General features: G+C 30.4%; 4 protein-coding genes across 4 annotated transcripts; all 4 read left to right on the top strand.

The window, feature by feature from the left end:
• Window positions 1-471: 471 nt before the first annotated feature.
• On the top strand, window positions 472-11,775 carry MKS88_004315 (CRWN-like protein; the record flags this gene model as incomplete). The annotated part of the gene is made up of 1 exon (XM_067217482.1): window positions 472-11,775. One exon carries the CDS (start codon window positions 472-474, stop codon window positions 11,773-11,775), a length of 11,304 nt encoding a protein of 3,767 aa, XP_067071905.1.
• Window positions 11,776-12,652: 877 nt separating this feature from the next.
• Window positions 12,653-15,347, top strand: MKS88_004314 (uncharacterized protein; the record flags this gene model as incomplete). Its single annotated transcript, XM_067217479.1, has 5 exons — window positions 12,653-14,216; window positions 14,422-14,464; window positions 14,617-14,762; window positions 14,950-15,082; window positions 15,281-15,347. 5 exons carry the CDS (start codon window positions 12,653-12,655, stop codon window positions 15,345-15,347), a joined length of 1,953 nt encoding a protein of 650 aa, XP_067071904.1.
• A 1,188-nt stretch (window positions 15,348-16,535) lies between these two features.
• Window positions 16,536-17,417, top strand: MKS88_004313 (mitochondrial fission 1 protein; the record flags this gene model as incomplete). Its single annotated transcript, XM_067217478.1, has 2 exons — window positions 16,536-16,595; window positions 17,052-17,417. 2 exons carry the CDS (start codon window positions 16,536-16,538, stop codon window positions 17,415-17,417), a joined length of 426 nt encoding a protein of 141 aa, XP_067071903.1.
• Window positions 17,418-21,887: 4,470 nt separating this feature from the next.
• On the top strand, window positions 21,888-26,669 carry MKS88_004312 (uncharacterized protein; the record flags this gene model as incomplete). The annotated part of the gene is made up of 1 exon (XM_067217477.1): window positions 21,888-26,669. The coding sequence occupies one exon, from the start codon at window positions 21,888-21,890 to the stop codon at window positions 26,667-26,669; it is 4,782 nt and encodes a 1,593-aa protein (XP_067071902.1).
• Between the last annotated feature and the right edge of the window lie 22 nt (window positions 26,670-26,691).

Here is a 26,691-nt window from a genome sequence, read left to right as displayed (position 1 = left end):
TCGTTCCATTTTTTTGTTTGTTCTTTTTTTTCTCTTTTACTGGTTAATTTTTTTTTTTGGTGAGTTTGATGTGCATTTTGGTCATTTATTAGGGTCAGAATTTGTCGAATGGTTAACTTATGTATATGTACATGTTCATGCACATTTTGGCCTAACGAAAACTTAGTTCTGTTTAGCTGTAAACTGGGCATGTGGGTACAAGTACTATTGTAGCATTCGTGTCCTTTTAAGTCTATTTGGTGCCTTACTTTTCCATCTCGTTTGTATTTGCGTTCCATTTGTTCTTTTACACTCGTTTCATTTTATCTCGTTTGTATTTCTATTCCATTTGTTCTTTTACGTCCATTTCTTTCTATCTCTTCTTTTACTTTCACGCCTTTTTACTTTCATTTTATTTCTGCTTTTTTTTTTTTTTTTTTTTTTTTTTCCTCCCCCTGATAATCCCTCCCCCCTCGTTATGATTTTTCAAAAATGTCGTCATCGTCCACAGCAGTGAACTCTGTAAATGTGAGTCAAAAAAAAATAAAGAGGAAGAAATTAAAAATAAGAGAAAAGGAAGGACGAGGCAATACAATGTCTAATCTAAATGAAAACTTCGATAATAACCCTACTAGTGCAAGTGTAAACACAAAAGAAAGCAGTGTTAATTATTACTCATTAAAATATGTTATATCAAAGCAGGCAATAAAAAATAGCATAGATAGACCCACTAAAATGTTTTTTATGAACAAGGAATATGCAAATAAGATGAGCTACTTGAAAAAGAATAGAAGAAAGATAAGCTTAAAATTTAACAAGTCTTCTGTTCTATCCATAAAATCTAAAATAAATAAAATCAGCACATTACTCAAGAGCGGCATAATCAGCGGCACGAACAGACATATAATCAGCGGAATAAGCAGTCGCATAAATAGAAGCGATGAACATAGCAAAGGTAGTGGCAAAGGTAGTAGCAAAGGTAGTAGCAAAGGTAGTGGCAAAGGTAGTAGCAAAGGTAGTGACAAAGGTAGTGGCAAAGGTAGTGGCAAAGGTAGTGGCAAAGGTAGCAGCGAAGACGGTGTAAAGCGGGGGTGCAAGCCAGGTGAGGAAGGCGGAAACCGCAAATATAAGAAGATCTCATCTAGAAAAAAAATGAACGATATATCGAAACTTAAAAAGTGTAGACAAGTAAAGCTTTTATGGAAAAGCAGAAATATGAACTTATTTCTAAAGGGTAAAAAAGGAACCCTCAAAAGAAGTAAACATTATGATGTATCGAAGAATAAAGAGGGGGCAGGTACAATCCATTCTTCTAAAAGTCACAGTTACGCATTAAACGTGTCATTATATAGAGAGAAACAAGATGATAAAACTGGTGGAGGTGATGATAAGAATTGCACGTACGTAAATTTAACTAGCGCAACTAGCCATACTAATGTACTTCATCACAATGAAGAATGTTTTGGGCACAGTTACTCTGATGAAAGTGTTATTAACAGTTCAGAAAAAATGAATATATATTATAAAGATAAAGCTGTGGTAAATGATGAAGCTACTGTAGCTAGCACAAGAGAAGATATCATGTACCATGGTCTTCTTAACGATGATATAGGTCCTAATCGAACTGATAAAATTTCACATGATAATGAATATGCTCAAGGGGAAGAGAGCGATCAGTACAATGATGGCGGTGCTAAGCCTGTGGATGACAATAATCCTGTATACGATGAATGTTATAATGGAAAATTCCTTTGCACTAATAATGCTGGTCTGACCGAGCAGGAGATTGACCATAGAAATTATGAAAACAGCTTTGATAAAAAGAATTCCTATGATGAAAATAGCTTGGGTGAGTATTCGAATATGTCTAACGAGGAAGACATAATATATGATGATACAAAAAAGAACGAGGAGGCAAGTGAAATTTTGAATGGTTATGTTACATACAAACGATATATTTTGAAATGTGAATCAAATAATAGGAACAAAATAAATCAAAATACGAATAACATAAGAGGCATAGAAACATCTGGACATACATACAATAGTGATATTATAAGTGCTGATGAGATGAAATATTATTATGATGATAACATAGAAGATAAGATTATATCTCTGAAGGAAGCCTCTGAGAGTATAGGACCGAATGATATATTATACATGAATGGTAACTATGAAAAGGTAGATCATTTTAATTATGTGTTAGACGAATATGTAGAAGGAGGAGACTACAACAACGTAGCTCGGAGAAGTGAAAATGCATTGTATGTTCAGGAGAGGGAAAAAGGAGAAGAAAACAATAATGGCAGCAATGGTAGCAATACTAGAAATGGTAGCAATGGTAGCAATACTAGAAATGGCAGCAATGGAAGCAATACTAGAAATGGCAGCAATGGTAGCAATGGCAACAATGGTAGCAATGGCAGCATCTGCAATAGTAACGGGCAGTACATCAGTTCGGATGATCTAGGGGAATCCTGTTCTCATCTTTCCGAATCTTTTAGCTTAAAATGTTTACCCGAAATACCTGAAGATACGAATTTGATAAGTAGTAGTGACAATGTGTGCAGTGTACATAATAAAAGTTTGCATTCTTCCTTTTCGAATTTCAGTGCCCGAAGAAGTGAAGAGGTCACTTTAGATGTTTACGCTATGAACGAAGTAAACATTTTTGAAAAAGGAGATCCAACATGCTCGTTGCACATCAGTGGGTTAGCAGAGTCCTATGTAAAAGACAAAAATATCGATCGTGTAAACGGTCATGTTAGAGATCATGTGGGAGATTGTGCCGACATTTCGCAAAGCCACAACAATACAGCTGCTACTACAAGAGCGAAAAAAAAAAAAAAAAAAAAAAAAAATTGTCCTGGCATTTCGTCATTTCTACATAATAGTAATAGTGATGGTACAGAGGAGAAGCTAACAGATAAAGAATCTGATACATATAAAGTTTGCGCTATATCAAACAACGACAATGTTACATTATATAGGCAGAGTATTGTATACCCCTCTGCAAATAATAAAATATATAATAACCTAAAAAAGAACGCAATGAACTACTCAATAAATATCAATGAAAAAAAAGAAGAATTAAGCGCGAATAGGATGTCTCATTCAGATAACTACTTCAATGCAAGTATGACAGCTGAGCATGCACATGATTGTTCTAATGGTACAAGAGGTTGTCATTGCGTTGATGATGAAGTTGCTGGACGTAGTTACACGTCCACGTGTTTATGTAAAAATGGAGGAGCGGAAAAGGAAGCAGACCAGGAAGTCGAGGGGAAATTGGGCAGAGAAGGGGAAGGAGTAGAAGGACGATTAGACGGCGTAGATAATAAATTTAAAAAAGAGAGCGGTTTCCTTCACGCCAAAGCATTTTCGACATACTCGTTGAACAGCGAAAGGGATGACAACGATGTGATATGTGCAATGCATTTTAATAGTTTAGATTACTTAGGACCGCTGCAAGAAAGAGTGAGGTCAACAAGTAATATCAGTTATATAAATGCAAAGAGTGAGCGGAGTTATTCATTATGTGCAGAAACGGTTAAGGAAGCATTGTCCAATGAGGCATTGCCTAATGAGGAATTGTCCAGTGAGGCATTGCCTAATGAGGATTTGTCCAATGAGGAATTGTCCAGTGAGGCATTGCCTAATGAGGAATTGCCTAATGAGGAATTGTCCAATGAGGCATTGTCCAATGAGGAATTGTCCAATGAGGCATTGTCCAATGAGGTAATTTCCAACGAAGCGGTTCCGTTAAAGAAGCAGCACTGCAACATGAGAGTTCCCCAACATGATGCGCAAGTAAGGGAAGAGACAAATGATAATGACGATTTTGAAGAGCAAATTATTGGTGTATATGATGTATGCGACAACAACGAATGCTTTGTTCAAATAGCACCCAGTTTTGCTCCAGTTAATTATTTCAATGAAGGAAGGGAGGATAGAGATGAATCTCTAAAAAAATATGAAGAGAATAATAATTATATGAGTAGCAATACATATATAGATCAACATTTTGAAAAGGATCACATAGATATTTTAAATTTGTCAAAGAATTTAAATGAGTATGAAAATTTTGATCATGGTGAGCAAGACGACATACTGCATTGGCCAAAAGGATGCCTAAAGAAATATGTTCACAAATTAACTGATCATAATGATGGAAGTAATTCATCCGAAATGGTAAAGTGCACGGGTAATACCCAGGAGGCGCCTGGAGAAGTAGACATGGTCTGTCGAGGGAGTGATAAAAAGGGTAGAAGTAGCAGCAGTGGAAGCAACGATGGAAGTATGGACAGAAGCATCGATCGAGAAATCGATCGAAATATCACTGATCGTAACAGTATCTGGGGGATGAGCCGTGTGAGAGACGCTGTATACTCCCCTTTCTCCAGAAAAAGCAAGAACCTTTATAGAAATGACGAAAGGGACCTGTCAGCACATGAAAATGCGCATGTAACAAATATGTTCGACGGTTTTTTTAAAAAAATTTATAAAGATAAAACGAATGATAGTTCCTGCTATTCCATGGTAGAAGAGGTAAATCTAATGAGTAAAAATAAAAGTAGCCACTTCCTTTCAGATGTGGACACAAAGAGTAAGAAGCGCTGTGGAATTTATACTATCAGAAGTTACAGCATTAATAACGCAAAGGGGGAAAGGGAGGCGGATAGTACAAACGAAACGAGTCGTTCGAAAAATGCAATTAGTGAAAGAGGACTACCTAGGGACTCAGCAGAAGTTAGTACTAAGAATAGTAATGAAGGAAGACAAATGGAGGGGGGAAAGAAAAGTATATTTTTAGATAAAATAAAAAAAAATAAAAAATGTGCTCCCCAAAAAAAAAGCAGTCAAAAGGAAGCAGAAAAAATGTATCAAGATGCTTCCTTGAATTTTGGAGGAGGAACAAACAGTGTGTTGGAGAAATCGAGCCAGGTGAATAATACCTTATTAAATGAAGGTACAGAAAAAAATAAAAAAAAATTATTTAAAAGTAAAATATTTGATAGTTTCAAGAAGCTGATGAGAAGAAAGGAGGCCAGTAATAGCAGTGAGCGTAACGCGTATTGTGAAGAGGAAAATGCTGGAAATAAAAACAAGGAATATTACCCAGGTGAGCATGATAGGGGTGAAGAGAGTAACATTACTGTAGGTCCAAGTGCCTGTAACGATGAAAATGATAGAGGTGAAGAGAGCAACATTACTGTAGGTCCAAGTTCCCATGATGATGAAAACGATGCATACAATAAAGAGCCATATAACACATGCGAACGTGACAAGGGTGCAAATGAGGACACGTTCTGTACTACTGAATTTCTAAAGAAGAAGAATTACGACGAAGGAACATATGACTTAGTGGAATACAAAAAAGTAAGTAGTCATCATGACGACGTGATAGCCATAGGGAAAAAGAGATACAAAAATAGAAGGAGCTTTTCACTGAATAGCATTCATATGTACAAATTGGATGGTTACAATGTAAGTACATGTATGGATAATAAAGATATTTTAGATGATGAGAAGTGGTTTTTAAAGGAAAATAAAATGAATTATATGCAAAATGAATCATATGAAAAGGTCTATTTAATTAAACAGCACATGCATGAATGTAAAGTACGCTATAAAAGTAATGCAAACTTTGAAAATAAAAAAAGGAGCATTCATTTTATTAGAGAAAGGAACAATGAATGTAGAAGAAATCAAACATATAGTTTTGATATGAAAAAAATAAGAAATGAGGACTTAAGACTTACATATAAACAAATAGACCCTACGAATGGTAATCATAATTCTAATGATAAATTTGAGAGAGGTAACTCACTGAATGATGAGAAAAGGAAGAATGCATCTCATTGCCTGAACAATAATTGTGCATATAATAAATGTAGAGAAAATTTAATATCAGACAGGAAAGACAACATAAATAAAATAGATAATGTGGTGCAAGAATTTATACACAGTATAGAGAAATTGGAAAGGGGGGCCAAAGGGGAAGGCGGAGATGGCGGAAGAAGTAGAATCGGAAGGGACAAAGAAAATGGGATTAGTAGAATCTCAAATGACGATGGAAATGCTCCTATGTGCAATGATGAAGAATTAAGAGGAAAAAAAAAAAATAATAAAATTAACAATAAAAATAATGAAGAGATTCATTTAAATAGTGACAGAATCCAATGCAATTTTTCAGTGAATATATCCCAACATTGTGAAGAAGAGACAGAAAAAACGTATAAGCCAATAATGAACGAAGAGAATGATAAAGACGTGTTAAATGATAATAACATAAGTGTACATTTGAACGATATAGAAAGAGGAAAACAATATACAGAGTCCTATATTGAGGAGGAAAATTCTCATGGAGGAAATGTATTAACAGGAATAAATAATAATAAGATAAATATGCATAATAGTGATAAAGATACTTTAGTAAGTACATATAATGCTTTAAAACACGAGTATGACAAGCTTAGCAGAGAAAATAATATTCTAAAAAGTGAAATTAATAATTGGAAAAAAATCAATAACATATTAAGAAGAGAAAACAATAACAGTAACGACGAAATTATCATTTTAAGGAACAAGAATGAAAAGTTGAGCGGTGATAATAACGTACTTGTGAGCCAGAGGGATGAGCTGCAAATGGAACGAGATGCATTGCTGACCGAGCGGAATGAGCTACAAATAGAACGGAATGAACTGCAAACCGAACGGGATGAACTGCATACCGAACGGGATGAACTGCATACCGAACGAGATGAACTACAAACCGAACGAGATGAACTGCAAACCGAACGAGATGAACTACAAACCGAACGGGATGAACTACAAACCGAACGGGATGAACTGCAAATTGAAATGGGGAACATTAGAAGAGAAGTTGAGCTCCTTTCGGGAGATAAGGAGAACCTGGTGAGAGACAAAATGAACAGCATATTAAGAATAAACAATTTAGAAGAGCAGGTGAACAAACAACATATTCGTATTAGGGACTTAGAAAAAGATCTCGAGCATAGAAATAAAGAGCTACAACTAAAGGAAGAAGAAATTAATAGTCAGAAATATTTAATAGATGAGGTGAAGAAGGAAAAAAAAATGATCGAAAACGAGTTAAACATACTTAAGGAGAAAAGTGAGAAGTCCATGTATAAACTTAAGAGAGACATGCGAGTGCAGACAGAAGTGGATAAGATAAAAAGCGAATTAAATTGTACAGATGAAGGTATTAGTGAAATGAAAATAAACGAGCACAGCTTGAAGACAGAAATGGAGTACATGCAAAATGAGACCAGTGCAGCTAATGAGGCTAATGAAGCTGCGGATGCAGAGAGGACAAATAGGATAAATAGGAAGCCTGGACAAGTAAGTAATCATAATGATCAAGTTGATAATTTAAGAAGTGAAACATATCATATGAAAGAAGAAAATGATTTAAAAAAAAATGAACAACGGGAACTACTACTAGTAGAGCAAAATGGTGAATTAGAAAGTAAAAATTTTATTAGTGAAAAAGATGAAGAAGCAATTGTAAACAAGGGTATAGAGAACAGTAGTGATATTTCTTCCTATTTGGACAAGTTAGTTAGTTGTAAAAACAATAACAATGAGTTACAACTGAAAATTGATAGAGATAGTTTACTTAATTTATTTAGTCAAAGAGAAATTGATAGAGATTTGCGAAGTGATAGCTGCAAACAATTTTTAGAAATTAAAAAAAAGGATTTATTAACAGTTGATGATCAGCAGAGGAAACTACGTAAGCTACTAAGCTTTAAAAATTATGACGATATATGTAAAGAGCTAAATAATTTAGATATAGATGACTTACGAGCAAAATGCAAGGATATGCTAAAAGAGTACTTATACTTAGGGATGATAATACGTGAATATGAAAAAAGCAATGTACGCCTATTTCGAAAAAATAAAGCGCTAGGTAGGAAGGTAACTGAGTTGAGAGGATTTCTGCTATGTGGAGCAGCGGCCAGACGCGGGAGTAGGCGTAGTATGCGTGGTATGGATAGTATGGATAGTAAGCATAGTGTACAGAAGGACGAACTGAATTCTTCAAAAATGGAGTTGTTAGAGAAGAAGGAAAACACACATGATGGGGAAAACGAAATACTGGTACCAAGTGGGTCCTTCAAAACGCGCAAAATGAGGCAAGACACTGTTAAACATGGGAACGTAAACAACTACAAAAATGTGTGCATTGAGCTAGAAAAAGAAAATAGGAAATTATATGATAAGTTAGATCATATTTTGTGCAAATTGTTAATAGGAAAAGAGAAAAATGAAGAAGATTCCATTTACAAAAAAATTCTGAACAAGACAGGCGAAATAGTAAAAAGTGTCGACATAATAAATGAAGAACTATCGAACTTTAGGGCTAAAAAAGCATCCAATGAAAGTTCTGTTTTTGACTGCTCAAATATACTCATATGTTTGAACTCCATTTCTGTTAACATTTTGTTTATTAATTCGAATGTTTCTTTAATTAATGAAATTATAAGTGAAAATAAAACATACTTAGATGTTCATAAAATTAAGAGCTCGCTTTTTAGCATGTCCTTAAGTGAGGTAGACTGCTTAAGTAGGATGCCAGATCATATTTTCTTCACAAAATATGATGATGAGACGGACGAATTAATAGAAATGGAAAGGAACACAATAAAAAGGGAAAAGGGCATACTAGAAAGAGAAAGGGACGCAATAGAGATGGAAAAGGATGTAACAGAGAGGGATGTAACAGAAAGGGATGTAACAGAAAGGGATGTAGCAGAAAGGGATATAACAGAAAGGGATATAACAGAAAGGGATATAACAGAAAGGGATACAACAGAAAGGGATATAACAGAAAGGGATATAACAGAAAGGGATATAACAGAAAGGGATATAACAGAAAGGGATATAACAGAAAGGGATATAACAGAAAGGGATACAACAGAAAGGGATATAACAGAAAGGGATATAACAGAAAGGGATATAACAGAAAGGGATATAACAGAAAGGGATATAACAGAAAGGGATGTAATAGAAAGGGACAAGGATGAAATCTCTGTTAAATGGTTTAACGAAAATGAGGATGACATAAACAAATGTACAAAATTCAATAGTTTGAAAAAAACAGCACAATGCAAATATGACAGGAAAAATTCAAAATATTTTATTTTTAACGAAAAAAAACATATGGTGATGACTTGTTCAGGTGAAAAACAAATTGAAGTTATTTCCCCAAATTGGATCGAAAATTTTATCACATTTTTTGAAATATGTTTTTCTAGCGATTTATTTCTAATTTTGTCAGTAACATGTAAAGGTATTAACGAAATAAATGCATATATAAGACGAAACGAAATACAGAATTGCAAAAGAAGTATATCAAGAATGCTAAGTTCCATTGATGAAATAATTAACTATTATAGGGAGGATGGAAATACATGTTTCCTTGAATCCTTTGTTGGCTTATTTTCTTATTTTAAAAAGTGCTTCCAAAAAATGGAAGATATAATAGAACAAGAAAAGAATAAAAACAGAATGTGGGAAGTGATGTATGGAATATACAATTTAAAAAAAATTGTAAGGTTTGTTTTATATACCTTTTTCAATTTTCATCAAGTATATGCTGCTTTTTTTATGAACGAAACGAAGTATTCATTTATTCGGAACCACAGCTTGTCTTCTTCAACATCGAACAATAACATTACGAATGGACTAGCTAATACGAAGGAGTTCAATCACATAGAAGAAGAAAAAGAGGTAGAAGAAGCAGAACAAGTGAAAGATGAGAGAAAAAAAAAGGAAAAAAAAAAAAGCATATCAGATATAGCACCCTTTAACACGTACCACAGTACAGTTAGTGCTACAACTCTGTGCAATAGCATACACAATTTGAGGCATTCTAGGAATTATTCGGAAAGGAACTCCTGGGGTACATACTGGTATAGCCTAAACAACGACATAACAAATTATGTGAGCATGAATAGTTATTCTTATAGAGGAGTTACTGGAACCAAGAGAAAGAACAAGACTACTAGTAGTGATAATATTTCTAACCATGGTAATTTAAATATTCTAAATGGAAAGAATGACGAATCGTATGTAGACTGTATACAACAAGTGGTGAATGAAATTATCGAGTTTAACTACAACTCTCATGTGATTCCTTGCTTAGTAGCAAATTACGCTGATGAGATAGGATTATATCAATGGGAATATAACGAAGGAAGTGATACTTCTTTATCCGAAAAGAAGAATTACCCTTTTGATATTATCAAAAATATTTTAGAAAAAATGAAACTGAGCAATTTGTTTGTGAATAGTAGCGATTTTATTGAATATGTTGAAGAGAATATGTTAAAAACGAGGTTATTACATAATTTTTTTTTTAAAAAAAATTATATTATCAATATTGATATAGTTCACAAATATTTAAGTATAAGGTTTATATTAAATATTGGAGTAAATTATGACTATTTTTATCAGCAATTTTTGTCTATTCTAACAAATATTGTCATGCTGCCAACGAGTAATAATAAGTGCAGGAGCGTTGAATGCACCGTTAGCGGTACAAATATGTTTCTTGCCTCAAGGTGTATGAGTTTCCATAAGGATATGTGTAAAAAAGATACAAATGACAGTACTATTAAAAATTGCAGTTGTAGTGGAAGACGTAATAGTAGTAGAGACTGTACTAGTGATAGACTTCATGGATGCTTCTTGTTGCACAATAATGATCCTCATGAAAGGGGCTCACTGCAAAAGGAATACTCATCGAAATGGAAAAATATGCACAATGCACATAATACATATTCTGGAGATGCTGGGGACGCAGGTGATGATGAATACAGTAATTTAAGTTACCCATTGTTAGATGTAGACAATAAATTTATGAGCATACTATTTCATATGTGGCAAAGAATTGAGATGAAATATTTCTCAAAGTTGAACAACACACGTGCCAATACTTGTTCACGTACTGGTAATACGAACATATATAAGATTTGCAATTTGAAAAGTTCTCTACCCAGCAGAAGTTACTCTACAAGTCTAAAAGGACTTAGCAGTGCGAACAACACACCAAACCTAAAAAGGCTTAGCAGTGCGAACAACACACCAAACCTAAAAAGGCTTAGCAGTGCGAACAACACATCTAACCTGAAAAGGCTTAGCAGTGCGAACAACACATCTAACCTGAAAAGGCTTAGCAGTGCGAACAACACATCTAACCTGAAAAGGCTTAGCAGTGCGAACAACACACCAAACCTGAAAAGGTATAGCGGTGAGCAAGTACCAGAAAAGGGCATCCTTCATCCATGTATACATAGCTCCCTTTATCATTACAATATCGAGCGAAAGGATGAAGAAAAAGGTAATGGTAAAGGAGTTTCTTCCATATTAAAAGAAACCGAATCGTTAAAGAACCCCACTGATCGTAATTATTCCATAGAAACATACTTGAAGCTAATGATTCTTGACATCTTTGAATGTACAAATGAGGACAAGCATATAGGAATCGACGATTTTGTTGTTCTTTTTAAACAATTGCATATCCAAATTAAAACGAGCATAATATATACTATCTGGTGTATTATAACTGGGTGCAAAAATGTCAACACAGCGTTAAAGGAAAAGGTACCACTCTCTTCGTTTATTAAAAAGGCATATACAACTAACCCGTCCCTAATATTTTACGAGTACTGCAAAATGAAGGTGAAACTTCGAGAAGCAAAGAAAAACATCAAGCTGCTCCAGAAATACAAAAAAAAAATACTCCTTCTTGTAGCAAATTAGAAGTCATCGTTATGAGAAAGTAACGTGCAATTCCTGGACCCCACTAGGAAATAAGGATTGTTAAAATGTTTATCTATTTTTTTTTTATTTTTTTTTTTTTTTTTTTTACCTTAAAAAGTTATGTACAGAGCGAATTTTAACTGAAGATGGAATGGATAGAAAAAATTTCTTTTTTTCTTTTTTCTTTTTTCTCTTTTTCTTTTTTTCTTTTTTCTTTTTTTCTTTTTTTTTTATTTTTGTACATTTTCAACTTGTTACAATATGGCGGTCTTGCGCATTTTGCATAAGTTCGAAAATACGAATATGAAATATACGAAATTGATGCATATGCATGAGTAGGAGTCCTTCCTAGTGGCAACTGTTACCATTACGAACGTCGGAAATGTGCAAAGCACAACATATTAATGTAGCGCATTTTTTGAAATAATTTTTGTATTCGCGCTTGTATTGCAGCAGCGTTTGTATTGCAGCAGCGTTCGTATTGCAGCAGCGTTCGTATTGCAGCAGCGTTCGTATTGCAGCAGCGTTTATACTGCAGTAGAGTTTATACTGCAGTAGAGTTTATACTGCAGCAGAGTTTATATTGCAGCAGCGTTTATATTGCAGTCGATTTTTTTTTAATTTTCTTTGTTTTTTAATTTTTTTTTCCCCGTCGTATTTATAACCACTTTGGCTTAAAAATTTTGCTCATTCGTATGTAGAAAGCTACGCACGTTTGTGCACATGTACGCCTGTGTATACACACATACAATCAAGTTATTTATGCCGATACGAACAAGTGAACAACGAAAGATGAGTCATAGTTTAGTATAGCGAGTAAATATACTCATTTTACAAATTAAAAAAAAAAAAAATAAATATTGTAAGAGGGAGAAATATGTTTAATATATTGAGTAAAGAAAAAGTAGGAATAAGCTTGAAACATTTTAAAAAAGCATATAATAACAGTAGTAAAGAACATTTTTTTTTGGGGGGGGGCATAAAGAAACTAGCTTTCAGTTCAAAATCAAGTAATTTAAAATGGATGAGCAACGCATCTGCAAATATAGAAAATACATCAACGAATTTTTTAGACTTGCAAGAATTAAGACTAATAAATAATAAAAGAGTTACATTAACGAGTACATATGAAAATAGAATAAACGTTTATTTAAAACCGCTGGAAACGGATATTTTATTATACGAAGACCAGCTAACTTGTAGTACCAACAAAGGGGAAATTCACTCCACCCCGCTTGGAATAGATCCTTCCGAAGTGACTGGTTTAGTTGATAGTACTGTAAATATTAATGCAAGTATTGGCGGTGGTCAGAGTAGTTACGTTTTCAAGGAGTTTCACGTCCAGGGGGAAGAAGGAAACATGAAAAATTTGGAAGATGGAAAAAATAGCGATAGTGAGAACCGTAGTAGTAGTGAGAACCGTAGTAGTAGTGAGAACCGAAGTAGTAGTGAGAACCGTAGTAGTAGAAACGATGGAGAGATGTGCAACATGAAGAATGAGAGTGGGGGCGATAATAAAAAATACTGCTCAATGTACCTTTCATCACAGAGATACAATGCACTGTCGAAAGAGAAACATCGATATGTGTATGACTTCGAAGTAAGAAATATATCTGAACTAAGTAAATATCAAGAAGGAGAGTTGGTTAATGTTTTCTTTTATAATAAAGCAGACATTGGTATTGGATTGTTAAATAGGAAAAGTAATATAGTCATTCGAATAATTGAAAAGGATATAAGAAAAATAATTGATGATAAATTTTTTATAAAAAAATTATATGAAAGTATTAAAAGGAGATTTAAATATATATATAATATAAATATATATGATTATATGTTTTCGTTTAAGTATAGAAATAATATAAAAATTTTTTGTAAAATTATTAATTCAATAAATGACGATTTACCAGGTATTCTTGCATATATATATGATAAAAATATTTTTATAAGGTATGATAATTTAGCTATACAAAAATATAATTATATATTTGAAAAAGAATTAGAAAATATTTTTACCCCTCAAAATATTTTTTGTAAAAAAATTATAAGTAAAAAAGAAAAAAGAGCACAAATGGGAAAAGAATATATATTAGAACAAATCAAAGGAACAGATCTAGAATTATATTACTGTGAAAATGATTATACCTTTTATAATAATATTACGAATATAACATATGATATCTTTCATGTCGATAATAAACATGATCGTCTGTTTTTACAAAATATTTGTGAAACACCTACTACCATACTAAACATCAACGGAAATGTAGGAGAATACATAATAAACGCCTCTTTTGCAAATGAACAGTGCAGAGATTTACGTTCGAATTATAGTGAAATTATATCTATTATACTCTCTGACTCTGTCAAAAACGCCAATTACATAGACAGAAACGTTAATCATAACAAGTGTATGCATATAACATCCCTGCACAGGGAGGGTAAGTCATCGAGCTGCGCACTGCTTGCATGTGGGCGCGTACATACACATATATATAAATATATATATATTTATATATTTATTTGTTTATATTTATATACATGTATCTGTCATGTATGTTTGCGCAACTTCCACCCAGCGTGTGCACCACACCACGTCTAATAAGAAATTGCATTCCTTTTACTTTTCCTCGTTAACCTTTACAGATATTTTGGAAGAGCTGAATAACATGTACCTCAATAATTTAAAGTAATATAACTGAGACGAGAGTTTACATATATGCATACATGATCCACCAGCTTCTCAAAAAAAAGGAAAAAAAAAAGGGCACCATGATTAAACAGACAGTATATAGAAAGTACAATTTTTTACTTTTTTATTTTATATCCTCCTTTTAATAGGTTTGGCATAATTATATACAATATAAAAAGAAGTATTGTTTACCGAAAAAATGCATACACAAGTACGTACGGAAAGAGGTACACAGCCACTTTCAAGGGAGTGCATAAGTACTTGAACCACATGGCGGATCTTCTGCAAAGAGGGGGTTAATTTTATTCCTTTATATTGTATTATTATGTATTTATACTGTATTATTATGTATTTATATTGTATTATTATGTATATATACTGTATTATTATGTACTTATATTGTATTATTATGTATTATATTTGGGTGCATTACGTTCTGTGCTGTATTATTTTTTATTTTTATTTCCCGTTACGTGCTGCAGGATTGCTGTTCATAACAGTCGAATTGTCCGCCGAGGAGTACGACAAATTTTTGAACATAGTCAAATGTGTATTTGAGCATAAAAAAAAGAGTGTATCAATAATATATGAAAATTCTTGTAGCGTGGAAAACAGGTAAATTTATAAAATAAGTAAATAAATATATAAATAAATATATATATATAAAAGCATAAATACATATATAAATAAAATGTGTGCCTGCTCCTTTTTATTGAGGCCATTCTTTTTACCTCAGTATATCGTGTGAAGGTACCCTTTTTTCCACTTCATGCTTTACCCCCTTACTTTCTTATTTTCTATGTAATTTTACAGTATACTGTGCAATAACCGGGATGAATGGTACTTAAGATCTGTGTGCTTCCTACTGGGATATTCATAATTTTTCTCGTTTGCGTTATTATAACAAATAAACAAATGCAGGAAATTGGAAATTCGTTTTTTAAAAATTGAATCCTTTTTTGATGAATTTAACCCATTTATTTAACCCATTTAAGCTTTTCATCTTATTTTACGTGTTAACCGATTTAACTCGTTTAATTCGTTAAATTCATTACATTTTTTTAATTCATTTGGTTTATTTTATTCATTTAATTTATCAGATTTATTTATTCCAATTATACTTTTTTGTCCTTCGTGTAAGAAATAATTTACATATATCAGGTGCATAAATTAAATATAATAAAACAATGAATACATGTGTTGCAATGAAAACACAAAAAGGAAAAAAAAAAAAAAAAAAAAAGTAAAACATGTAAAAATAAATAAAAATAAAAATGAAGGAAAAGGATATGGAAAACAAAAAGGAAAGGCGGACAAAACACTTAATAGAGGCGGAACATAATAGCATAAAGAACGAAATACATTTTTTTCCGTTTAAACACCCTTATTTTTATTTTATTTTAATTTTGTTTTTATATTGTTTTTAGTTCGTTTTAATTTTGTTTTAATTTTGTTTTAATTTTGTTTTAATTTTGTTTTAATTTTGTATTAATTTTGTTTTCAATTTACTTTTATTTTGTATTAATTTTGTTTTCAATTTACTTTTATTTTGTATTAATTTTGTTTTCAATTTACTTTTATTTTGTATTAATTTCATTTTTATTATGTATTTATTTCGTTTTTATTTTGTTCTATCCAATTTTTTGCTACATCCTACAAAATAAGTCAATTATATTGTACGTGCATCAAATGTATATGAAATGAAATAACCAAGTATATTTTTTTTTTTTTTTTTTCTTTGATACATTTTTGTGTGCTTCTGTATTGTATTTACATTCTTTTTTTTTTTTTTTTTTTTAAACAATTCAAAAGTTAATAATATCACAAAAATATCTGAAAAATACAGGTTTAACAAATACTGAGAAGGGAAGGATTTAATTATGAACTAATAAGATACTGAAGGTAGTAACGTTCGTGAAGCTTTATCTTTTTCATTTTTTCTTTTCTCATTTCGTTCTTGCGTTATTGCATTATTCTGTTATTTCCTTATTTCATTATCTTCTTTTCTTTTTCTTTTTAAATTTATATCTTTATCAAATAATTAGAAAAAAAAAAAAAAAAAAAAAAAATGGACAAACCAGAGTTTCTGAAAATTGAACTTCAAAGACTGAAAAACGAATACGAAACTGTAAGGAATGAAAAATTTAGTTTGCAAAAATAGCTGTAAGATATGTTCTCGTACTGATATATATATTAACATATGCCTGTGTATATATATATATTGAGCACCTGAAAATGCCTATTATTTTTCACTATATATACAGATCTGTGAGTGTTTAACTGTTGCTTATATGTACCTCAGTTGTGTGTATATGTCTTATGCTATATTTACTCCAACTGTGTGCATAAATGCGCTAGTGTAACTTCAAATGTATTGGTTTAAATTAACGGAAGAAATGTACACATAAACACATACATATATATACATAAACACATACATATATATACATATACATATACATATACACATACATTTATACACATACGTACATACACATACGTACATACACATACATTTATACACATACGTACATACACACACACATGTGTACATAAACCCATGTATGTTTTGCTTATTTTGCAGGAGTTGTCGGTTGACCACGTAATGCCGAAGACACAATTCGATTACGCCTGTTTATTAATATGTTCGTCCGATTTAAAAAATATAAAATATGCTTCGTCTTTGTTGCACGAATTATTACTTATAAATTACAATCGCATTGATTGTTTATACCAGCTAGCTATAGCACATATAAAATTAAGAGATTATAAAAAAGCAAAAAACTATTTAAATGCACTGTTAAAAATTGATGCAAGAAACAGTAATGCCTTAGCTTTAAAAAGCTTGTTGTTTGATTTAATATCATCAGACGGATTAATAGGTGCATTGTTAGTTGCACTTACAGCGTGTGGAATTTATCTATCTTTTAAATCTTTTAAATATTTTTAATTTTTTTGTAGAGGATAAATTTATGATTTTTGTTTCACCATTTTATATTATATACTATTTTATATTTTTTATATTCTATTTTTTATATTCTATTTTTTATATTCCATTTTTTATATTCTATTTTTTATATTCCATTTTTTATGATTTATATTTTATTTTTTATATTTAACCTTTTTTTTTTTTTTTTGGAAGTCTTATTAATTTCATAACTGTTCATAAGTACACAACAAATATAAAATAAAATAAAAGTTTAAAAATTAACCAAAGTGCAATATGTTTATATGCACGTTTTTGTTTTTTACAGTAGTGGTTTTATAACTTACGAACAACGTAATACACCTATGTAAAATGTAATGTACATGTATGTACATCTATTATCCATACATTACTTATACATGTATAAGTATATATGTATTTTCGAAGTACGGAAAGAATAATAGTTTTAATTGCAGTGTCTCTTTTCTTTTTCTTTTTTTATATTCATATATCTAAATGACTATTACACATGTCTAGAAATAAAAAGACGAAAACCCAATTTATATAGAACAATCTATGATTCATTGACTTCTTCGAAAACTTTGTTGCATTATATATATGTAAGGGAGTTTGCTGGTTGCATATTAACTTCTCCTATAAAAAATAAAAAAAGAAAACAACAACAAAGATATAGAAGATGAGCTCAGCTTTTATACAAAATATTTTAAAATACCAGATACACAATATTTTATACAGTTTGATTACGAAATTTATAAACACATATATACAGGTAAACTATTTAACAAAGGGGAAAAAAAAAAAAATAATGGTAAAACGAACAGAGAAAAGATGCCATACCATTATATATTAAAGTAGCATTAAAAAAAAAAAATTTTTTTTTTAAAAAGTATAATGTTACAGCCATAATTACATATATGTGTGTGCAAAAATGAAAGAAAGGAAAGTTACTTGTTTCAAGTATAGAAAATTCTTCTTGGGTACTCCCCCTTTCTACAATGAAAAACACACACACATGCATAAATAAATATATTGGTGGTAATATAAAAAAATGCTAATAATAATTAGAAAAATTCACGAACATTATGGATCAGTTCGTAACTTCATTGAATTGAAACAAAACAAAATTACACCTTCGCTTTTAAGCAATCGTTCATATAGCATTTTTTATTCTATTTTGAATTTTTTTTTATTTTTTAATTAAAAATTTTTTAATACCTTAAATGAATGAAGATATGTATGTAACGCAAAAACTGATCTAAGCATTTTTACAGAATATTTACGAGGAACGAAAAAAAAAAAAATATAGCAAAACAAAATAATGTCAAATAAAGCAAAACAGTTCTCAGTATTATTAACATATAAGTATGTAATTTTGTATTTTATTTAAAAAAAAAAAATTGCGAAAAATAGCTTAAAAAAAAAAAAAAAAAAAAGAAAATATATAAAAATAAATTACAGAAGAATATTTTTCCATTTAATATGTGTAATACTCCAATTTCTATTATTAAATATTTTTCATTGGATCAGCATCTTTAAAATTTATAAAACGTTTCATTAATAAGGAGTGAACTTGTTTATTAAGCTCTCTGCTTATTTTTTTTGAATTTCTTTTTATAGCTATCTTCAAATATTTTGAATTCTTTTTTTCCCAACTTCCTATCTATGTATGTGTATAAATTTTTTTTTTTTTTTCCCTTATATATTGCATTAACATGTAAGGTGAAATTGAAAAAAATAGATGATCATTTATGGAAGTGCAATTCTCAATTATATATAAAATATATATATATATATATGAACATACTACATTGCAACACTGTCAGTAAACTAAAAAAATGTGCTATTTATTCTATTTAATTTTACATTTTCAGTGTTTGGAAAAATAAAGGGTTTTTTTTTTTTTTATTATTATTTATGTAAATAAAAAATTAGAAACAATGGTTAATATTACCTTTGATCATACAGTTTTTTTTTTTTTTGTTGCGTAGAGGATATGGGAGGGTAGCTTAAGATGAATATATACTGTAAGATATATCGTACTGTTTGGTGAGCTTTATGCGTTTTATCTCATAAATCATTTATAATGCCTATTTGATATGCTTAAAAATTCGGTAAAAACATTGAAATGAAATGGATTAAAAAAGAGAATTAATAGAAAAAAAAGAAAAAAAAAGAAAAAATAAGTGAGAAAAAGAAAAAAAAAGAAGAAATAAGTGAGAAAAAGAAAAAAAAAGAAGAAATAAGTGAGAAAAAGAAAAAAAAAGAAGAAATAAGTGAGAAAAAGAAAAAATAAGAAAAAGTGTTCATTGCGCATGCATATGTTGTACACATTTGTGTAAAAGGAATTGCACATGAAACAAAAGTCGCACACAAACATTTCCATTTCATTTTCTATGTATACACATAACTATAAAAAAAAAATACACCATTTGGTTGTCTTATATAAAAAAAGGGGAAGAAAAAAACGTTTGATCAAATAGAGATTTATTAAGTAGTGAAGAGGGAATTACACAAATTTTTTAATATATTTGCAAAACGTTCATGCACTTCCCTCGATTATAGTGTGTACTAATAGAGCTCGAAAAAAAATATTAATAAAATTGAAATAGATACAAAAGTGAACAAAAAAAAAAAAGCAATGCAAAAGTTAGAGCAAAAAAAGGAATGTAAAAAGCAATGTAAAAATCAGCGCAAAAAGGAATGTAAAAAGCAATGTAAAAATCAGCGCAAAAAGGAATGTAAAAAGCAATGTAAAAAGTAGTGCAAAAAGGAATGTAAAAAGCAATGTAAAAAGTAGTGCAAAAAGGAATGTAAAAATGGATGCAAAAATAAATACGCATGTGAACACAGAAGTGTAATTTAAAAAAAAAACAAACCAGGAAAGAAATATTAAAAAAATGTTCTTATAAATTTTGAAAAGGAACAATAATTTCTCTACACATATATAACAAGTTGAACGTCTTCTCAAAATTCGTATACTATATGTTTACATACGTACATAAATGTATATATATACTTTTGTGTCGTACATGTCATTGTATTTATGAAAAAACCAACAGGTGTTACTGAAAAAAATACTTGTGTCGTTATAATTTCTTCTGCTTTTATGTATTTATCCACATTTTTATTTTGATTTTGATTGATTTTATTTTGATTTTGATTGATTTTATTTTGATTTTGATTGATTTTATTTTGATTTTGATTGATTTTATTTTGATTTTGATTGATTTTATTTTGATTTTGATTGATTTTATTTTGATTTTGATTAATTTTATTTTGATTTTGATTGATTTTATTTTGATTTTGATTAATTTTATTTTGATTTTGATTAATTTTATTTTGATTTTGATTAATTTTATTTTGATTTTGATTAATTTTATTTTGATTTTGATTGATTTTATTTTGATTTTGATTAATTTTATTTTGATTTTGATTAATTTTATTTTGATTTTGATTAATTTTATTTTGATTTTGATTAATTTTATTTTGATTTTGATTAATTTTATTTTGATTTTGATTGATTTTATTTTGATTTTGATTAATTTTATTTTGATTTTGATTAATTTTATTTTGATTTTGATTAATTTTATTTTGATTTTGATTAATTTTATTTTGATTTTATTTTTTTTATTATTTATTTTATTATTTTTTTTTCTTAATTTCCCATTTTAAGAACCTTTTAAAAATATTTTTCGCACATTTTCTAACTTTTTTCTGAATTTTCCGTACCTTTTTTTCCTTTTCCTTTTCTCCATTTTCTCCCTTTTATTTAGTGTACTCTTTCTAAACACTTTAGTTGTACAACTTTCTACCTACTTTATATTTTCGACTTACCTGACTTGTACATTTTTTTTTCCCCCCTTTTATTTGTGTACATAGTTGTATACAAAAACCGGAAAATACAAAAATAGTAATAAAAGAAATTACCAATGTAAACCATTATATAGAAGTATTACCAGTGCATATCAACATTACCAGTATATAAAATATATGCACAAATATACTAAAATACAGATTATTTTATTTCTGTCCTATGTAGAAAAATATTCTGAACGTGCAGATACATTTTGTTCTAAAAAAAAAAAAAAGAGTCGTACTACCTTTTGTTTTTTTTCCTTTTTTTTTTTTTTTTTTTTCCTATTGGGATTTAAGACTCTTTGGCTTAACTATTTAACGATACTTTTACATTATTACATTATAAGGCACATAAATATATAATAATATAATAATATATTAAATTATATTAAGGTGTAAAAAATTATATAAAAGTGTATAAAATTATGTTAAGGTGTATAAAATTATATTAAGGTGTATAAAATTATATTAAGGTGTATAAAATTATATTAAGGTGTATAAAATTATATTAAGGTGTATAAAATTATATTAAGGTGTATAAAATTATATTAAGGTGTATAAAATTATATTAAGGTGCAATAATTTGTTTTATAGTGTAGTATAGTTACGAACACAAACATGGACGAAGTAGATAAGTTGTTAACATATGACATTATTCATCAATACTTGCAAAAGAGTGGCAGCTATAACTTGATGGTGGGTAAGTACCACGAGATGCTAAAAATTAGAGAAGCGAAGAAGGAATACACAGATATTAAAAAAGGGTATAGTTCTTTTGATTTGGACATTTTAAGTCTTTATGAAGAAGTACTAGACGTTTTTCAGCATAATAATTTTTTTATAAAAGCATGTAATTTAACCTTTTTCAAACTAAGCAAAAATGCATATCAGGGATGCATACATGTAATTTTTCTGGAAAATATATCGGAAATGAAAAGTGTGTGTATAGTAAAGAAAAATAGCGAATTGAAAAGAATTATTGATTCAGCAAGAAAAAAGAATAATAATATTCCGCTTTCATATATGGAAAAAGACAAAAAACAGATTAAGCAAAACAATTACGTTCACAATTGCAAAGTTGAAGGGGATAAGGTATCAAATATAAGAGTTGCTTTAAAGGATACCTTTGACTCTTTAATTTTTTTTATTATGGACAAATACAACATAAAGATAAATAATAACCATTCATTTATAGTAAAAAAAGAAGTATGTAATTATATCATAACAAATGAAGAAGTATATAAATTTTTGAAAAATTATAATTATTATCAAATAGATTTAAATAAATTACAATTTGATATTTATGATTATTCCTTTGTTTTTTATAAAAATGTTACTCATTTCTCTGATTTTTTTAAATACATGAAAGATATACACTCATGTGCATATTTAATTTCCTTGTTTGTCAAAATAATTGCATATAAAAATAAAATACAAATATATAATTCTCAATTATTTTTTTGTAAAAAGAACAATGAATGTATTTGTAATTTGTATATAAGTTTTGTTAAGAAAAACGAGAAAGTTTTTCAAAAATTATTTTTTAATAGTAAATTTGTAAGTATGGAAAATATTATACAATCCAAAATTTCTTTAATTGAGCAAGTAAAAAAAAAAATTATGAACAGAAAAGATTTAACATATCCAGATGATGTGGTTATATGTTCTTTTGTTAAATTTTTTTATACTTTCAAATTATCAAGCCCAAAAAATTACACTTACAGAAGTCGAAGCCTTCAGCCTTGTGAGAAGAAGACGCTCAACAAATTAAGTCTTCACAATAGTCGACCAACTGGTCAGCATACAATTGAGTTCACCAATGACAAGAGGAGAAAACTAAATGGGATTGGCGCATTTAGTGGGGAAGGTTCTCATAATGCTGGAAGCGTTACTAATATGGGAAGTATCGTTAATGTGGAAAGCGCTAATAATGTAGGGAGCGTCATCAGTGAAGAACACGATATGATAGATGTGGGAAACAATGAGGAAGTCCACCTTATTAGCGCAACGAACAACGTTACAAATACTCGGAACGAAATCGAAGAGGGTGGGTGTATCGACGCGAATGGTACCATTAAAACTAGGAACTTGAACAGCATAAGCGTCCTATTAACAGAAAGTTCTCTAATATATAAATTAAACGAGGTCGAAGACAAGGAACATGAGTTTAACAAGGACGGTAAACAACTTGAAGGAGGAATTAATTGCAGTAGAACAAGGAGTGAAGGAGCATATAATAACAACAGAACGAGGAATGAAGAAAGAAACAATAACGGTAGAACGAGGAGTGAAGAAGGATATAATAATGACAGAACGAGGAGTGAAGAAAGAAACAATAACGGTAGAACGAGGAGTGAAGAAGGATATAATAATGACAGAACGAGGAGTGAAGAAAGAAACAATAACGGTAGAACGAGGAGTGAAGAAGGATATAATAATGACAGAACGAGGAATGAAGAAGAAAAACAGAAAAATGAAGAGATGCCATTATCTCCCTATGAAATAGAAAATAAAAATTTTGAAATGTATCCCTCCAAATGTTATGAAAAAAATTATATTATAAGAAATGGTAATCCGTTGAAGATACAGGGAAGGAATAGCAGTATAAAACTTGGAACAAATCATAGTGATAAAATTGAAAATACGTTAAAAAAAAATTATAAATGTATTGGTAAATCTTATTCTGAGGTGGCAATAACATCTAGAGGGAAAGAGGATCTACATAATAATAGAAACAGCTGTTCTATCTTTAAAACTGGAAGTACATATAACCATATTGTTTTTATTAATCATAAAAACGTACCATTTTATTTTAAAGTAAAAAAGGAAACAGAGTTAAACACTATAAACACTGATAATTATGATACAGTAAATATATACATTAAAGGAAAGAATGAAATCGTAAGAGATAGAAGTAAAGGAATATATAATGAATTACCTTACAGTGTTCATAATAATGAAAAGGGCATTCACGATATAATTTATGACAGAAATAATAATAAGAACGTGTTAGTAAATAAAAAGCGCAATTTTGTCAATGATCATGTTAATATACATGAGAATATGTATCAAAGGTGCATAAATGGCACAGCAACAAAAGGAATAGTAGATATGCATAGGACCTGTGCAAACAGGCTAGTTCGGAAAGAACCACGAAGAGAAGAAGACGTGGAATTGGAGATGCCCCCTGAAGTGGAACGTTCCGATGGACCTGGAAAAAACATCAATAAATCAGGGCACTACAAAAGAAGCAGTTGCAGTAAAGAAACATTCAACAGACACGATAACGTGAAGAGGAGGAGGAGGTGCGATGAGAGCTGTGAAAATGGTACAACTGCTGATATGTCCTCTGCTTCTATAACTGGCGTTGCATCTACCACTACTGCTTCTGCTAGTACTTCCCACCTTCGTATGATCACAAAGGAAGGTCTTGTTCTTACAAATTTTAACAACAATAGAGGGAAAACTGTACTAACCGCGTTTCCTAAAAATATGGGGTGTAAAGGGAAAATTGAAAAATGCGAGAGTTACATGAGGGAAGATTCTACATATGACAATGTGGATAGAGAAGCAAATTGTAGGGAGAATAACCAAAATGAATGTAATGTTAGATATAAGAGGAAATGTGGTAGTAACAACATTCATGTAAAGAAGGAAAATATCGGAAAATACTCGGGATTAAAGGAGATACAGGAAAAAAATAGGAACGCATGCGTTGATGAGTGCGTAAATAGCAGTCATAACGAAGTGAAGCACACGAAGGAATGCAGTTCTAAATGTGCTATCAACCGTGGCTTTGACCGCGAATTAGACTGTAACTTGGACCACTTCAACTTCGAATGTGAGAGTAGAAGAACTAACTTGAACAATTCCCTCGTTTCCATTTCTGCTAATTCAACTAATGACATAAGTCGAATGGATATGAGTAGGAAAAGGCTTATTAATAAGGTAATTCAGACGAGTAAAGGAGAGAACGAAATCAGGAAGGGACTAACAAAGGAATATACGCAAATGCACGATTTAGACAATGACGCTGGTATTAGAGACGGATCTGCATTTAGAAAAGGGATGGATATAATTGATGAAAAAAGGAAAAGATACACAATGTTGTATGATATGCCGTATGATATGCCGTGTGATATGCCGTGTGATATGCCGTGTGATATGCCGTGTGATATGCCGTGTGATATGCCGTGTGATAACCTTTACGATAAACATAACACTAACAGTAGTGCATATAATTTCTCTTTTCTGTCTAACTCTTTGGATGATAAGTCCTCTGTTAAATCTGAATTTTTTTCAGAGGAGGAAAGACAAAAGTTTGATAATATTAATATAATAAAAAAAATTAATGAGGATTTTTGTTATTTAAATAAAAATGACAAATTGAATGTGATAAAAATTTTATGTAATTACAGAACGTATTTGAAAAAGATTTTGCTGTACGAATACATGAAGCAGGACTATTCGTTCGAAGTAGAAACATGCATCTTTTATTTTGATAACATAAGCTACAATAATGGAGATCATATGGATGCGACTAGAGCTACCAGTACTGCCACTGCTGATAACCGTGCTACCCACACTGCTATCGCTGCTGTTGATTCTGTGGATAGCACTACCACCACTACTAGTACGAACAATGGTAGTGGCATATGTGAGAACAGAAACGTAGGACGAACCGGGTGGAAATTCCCCAATGGGGTATTCGAAACGGAGCATTTAATGAATGAAAAAACCCCAGAATGCACAAAAAAAAAAAATAATGAAAGAATATATAAAAGTTGTCAAGATGTAGAGAATAAAGAAAGGAAAAAACTAATTGATAAAATAAAATATTATATTGAAAAAATAAGAGCACTGCACCAAATCATTAACTCATACACGAAAATTAACCATTCCAATATAGACAAGATGAAAAGTTATATAGCTTTAATTGAATGTATTAAGAAATATCCCTACAGCTTTTATTACAACGAAGTAGTGTCAGAGAACGAGGAAGAGAATATAGAAGAAAGGATTAAGGAAAAGAGTGGAAAAAAAGCTATTCAGAAATACCATTTACCAAAGTATGGAAAAATATATGAAGACACAGAGGAACGTAAGAAAAAACATCAGATCATTATGTTATACAATGGGAATAATGAATACTGGAGGAGCAAGTATACTGTACAAAAAAACAAAGAGGATGAGGGGTTCTTAGATCAAGCTAACGGAAATATGTGGAACGAAACAAAATATAAGAGCATATTAAAAAAAAGCTTTAGAAGTTACATTAAGGAAAACATTACCAATGATAAGAACATTGTGCATAGCTATGCAAAAGGAATTAACAATAATGTAAAAGATATTAGGAAAAGATATTATTGCACCAATTTTTTCTTTCAATATGATAAGTAGAAAACTCGACACATAAGACCTG

This window comes from Plasmodium brasilianum, chromosome 12 (assembly GCF_023973825.1).
Source record: "Plasmodium brasilianum strain Bolivian I chromosome 12, whole genome shotgun sequence".
Lineage (NCBI taxonomy): Eukaryota > Apicomplexa > Aconoidasida > Haemosporida > Plasmodiidae > Plasmodium > Plasmodium brasilianum.
The sequence above is the reverse complement of the archived record's forward strand: the minus strand, read 5'-3'. Positions and strand labels throughout refer to the sequence as shown.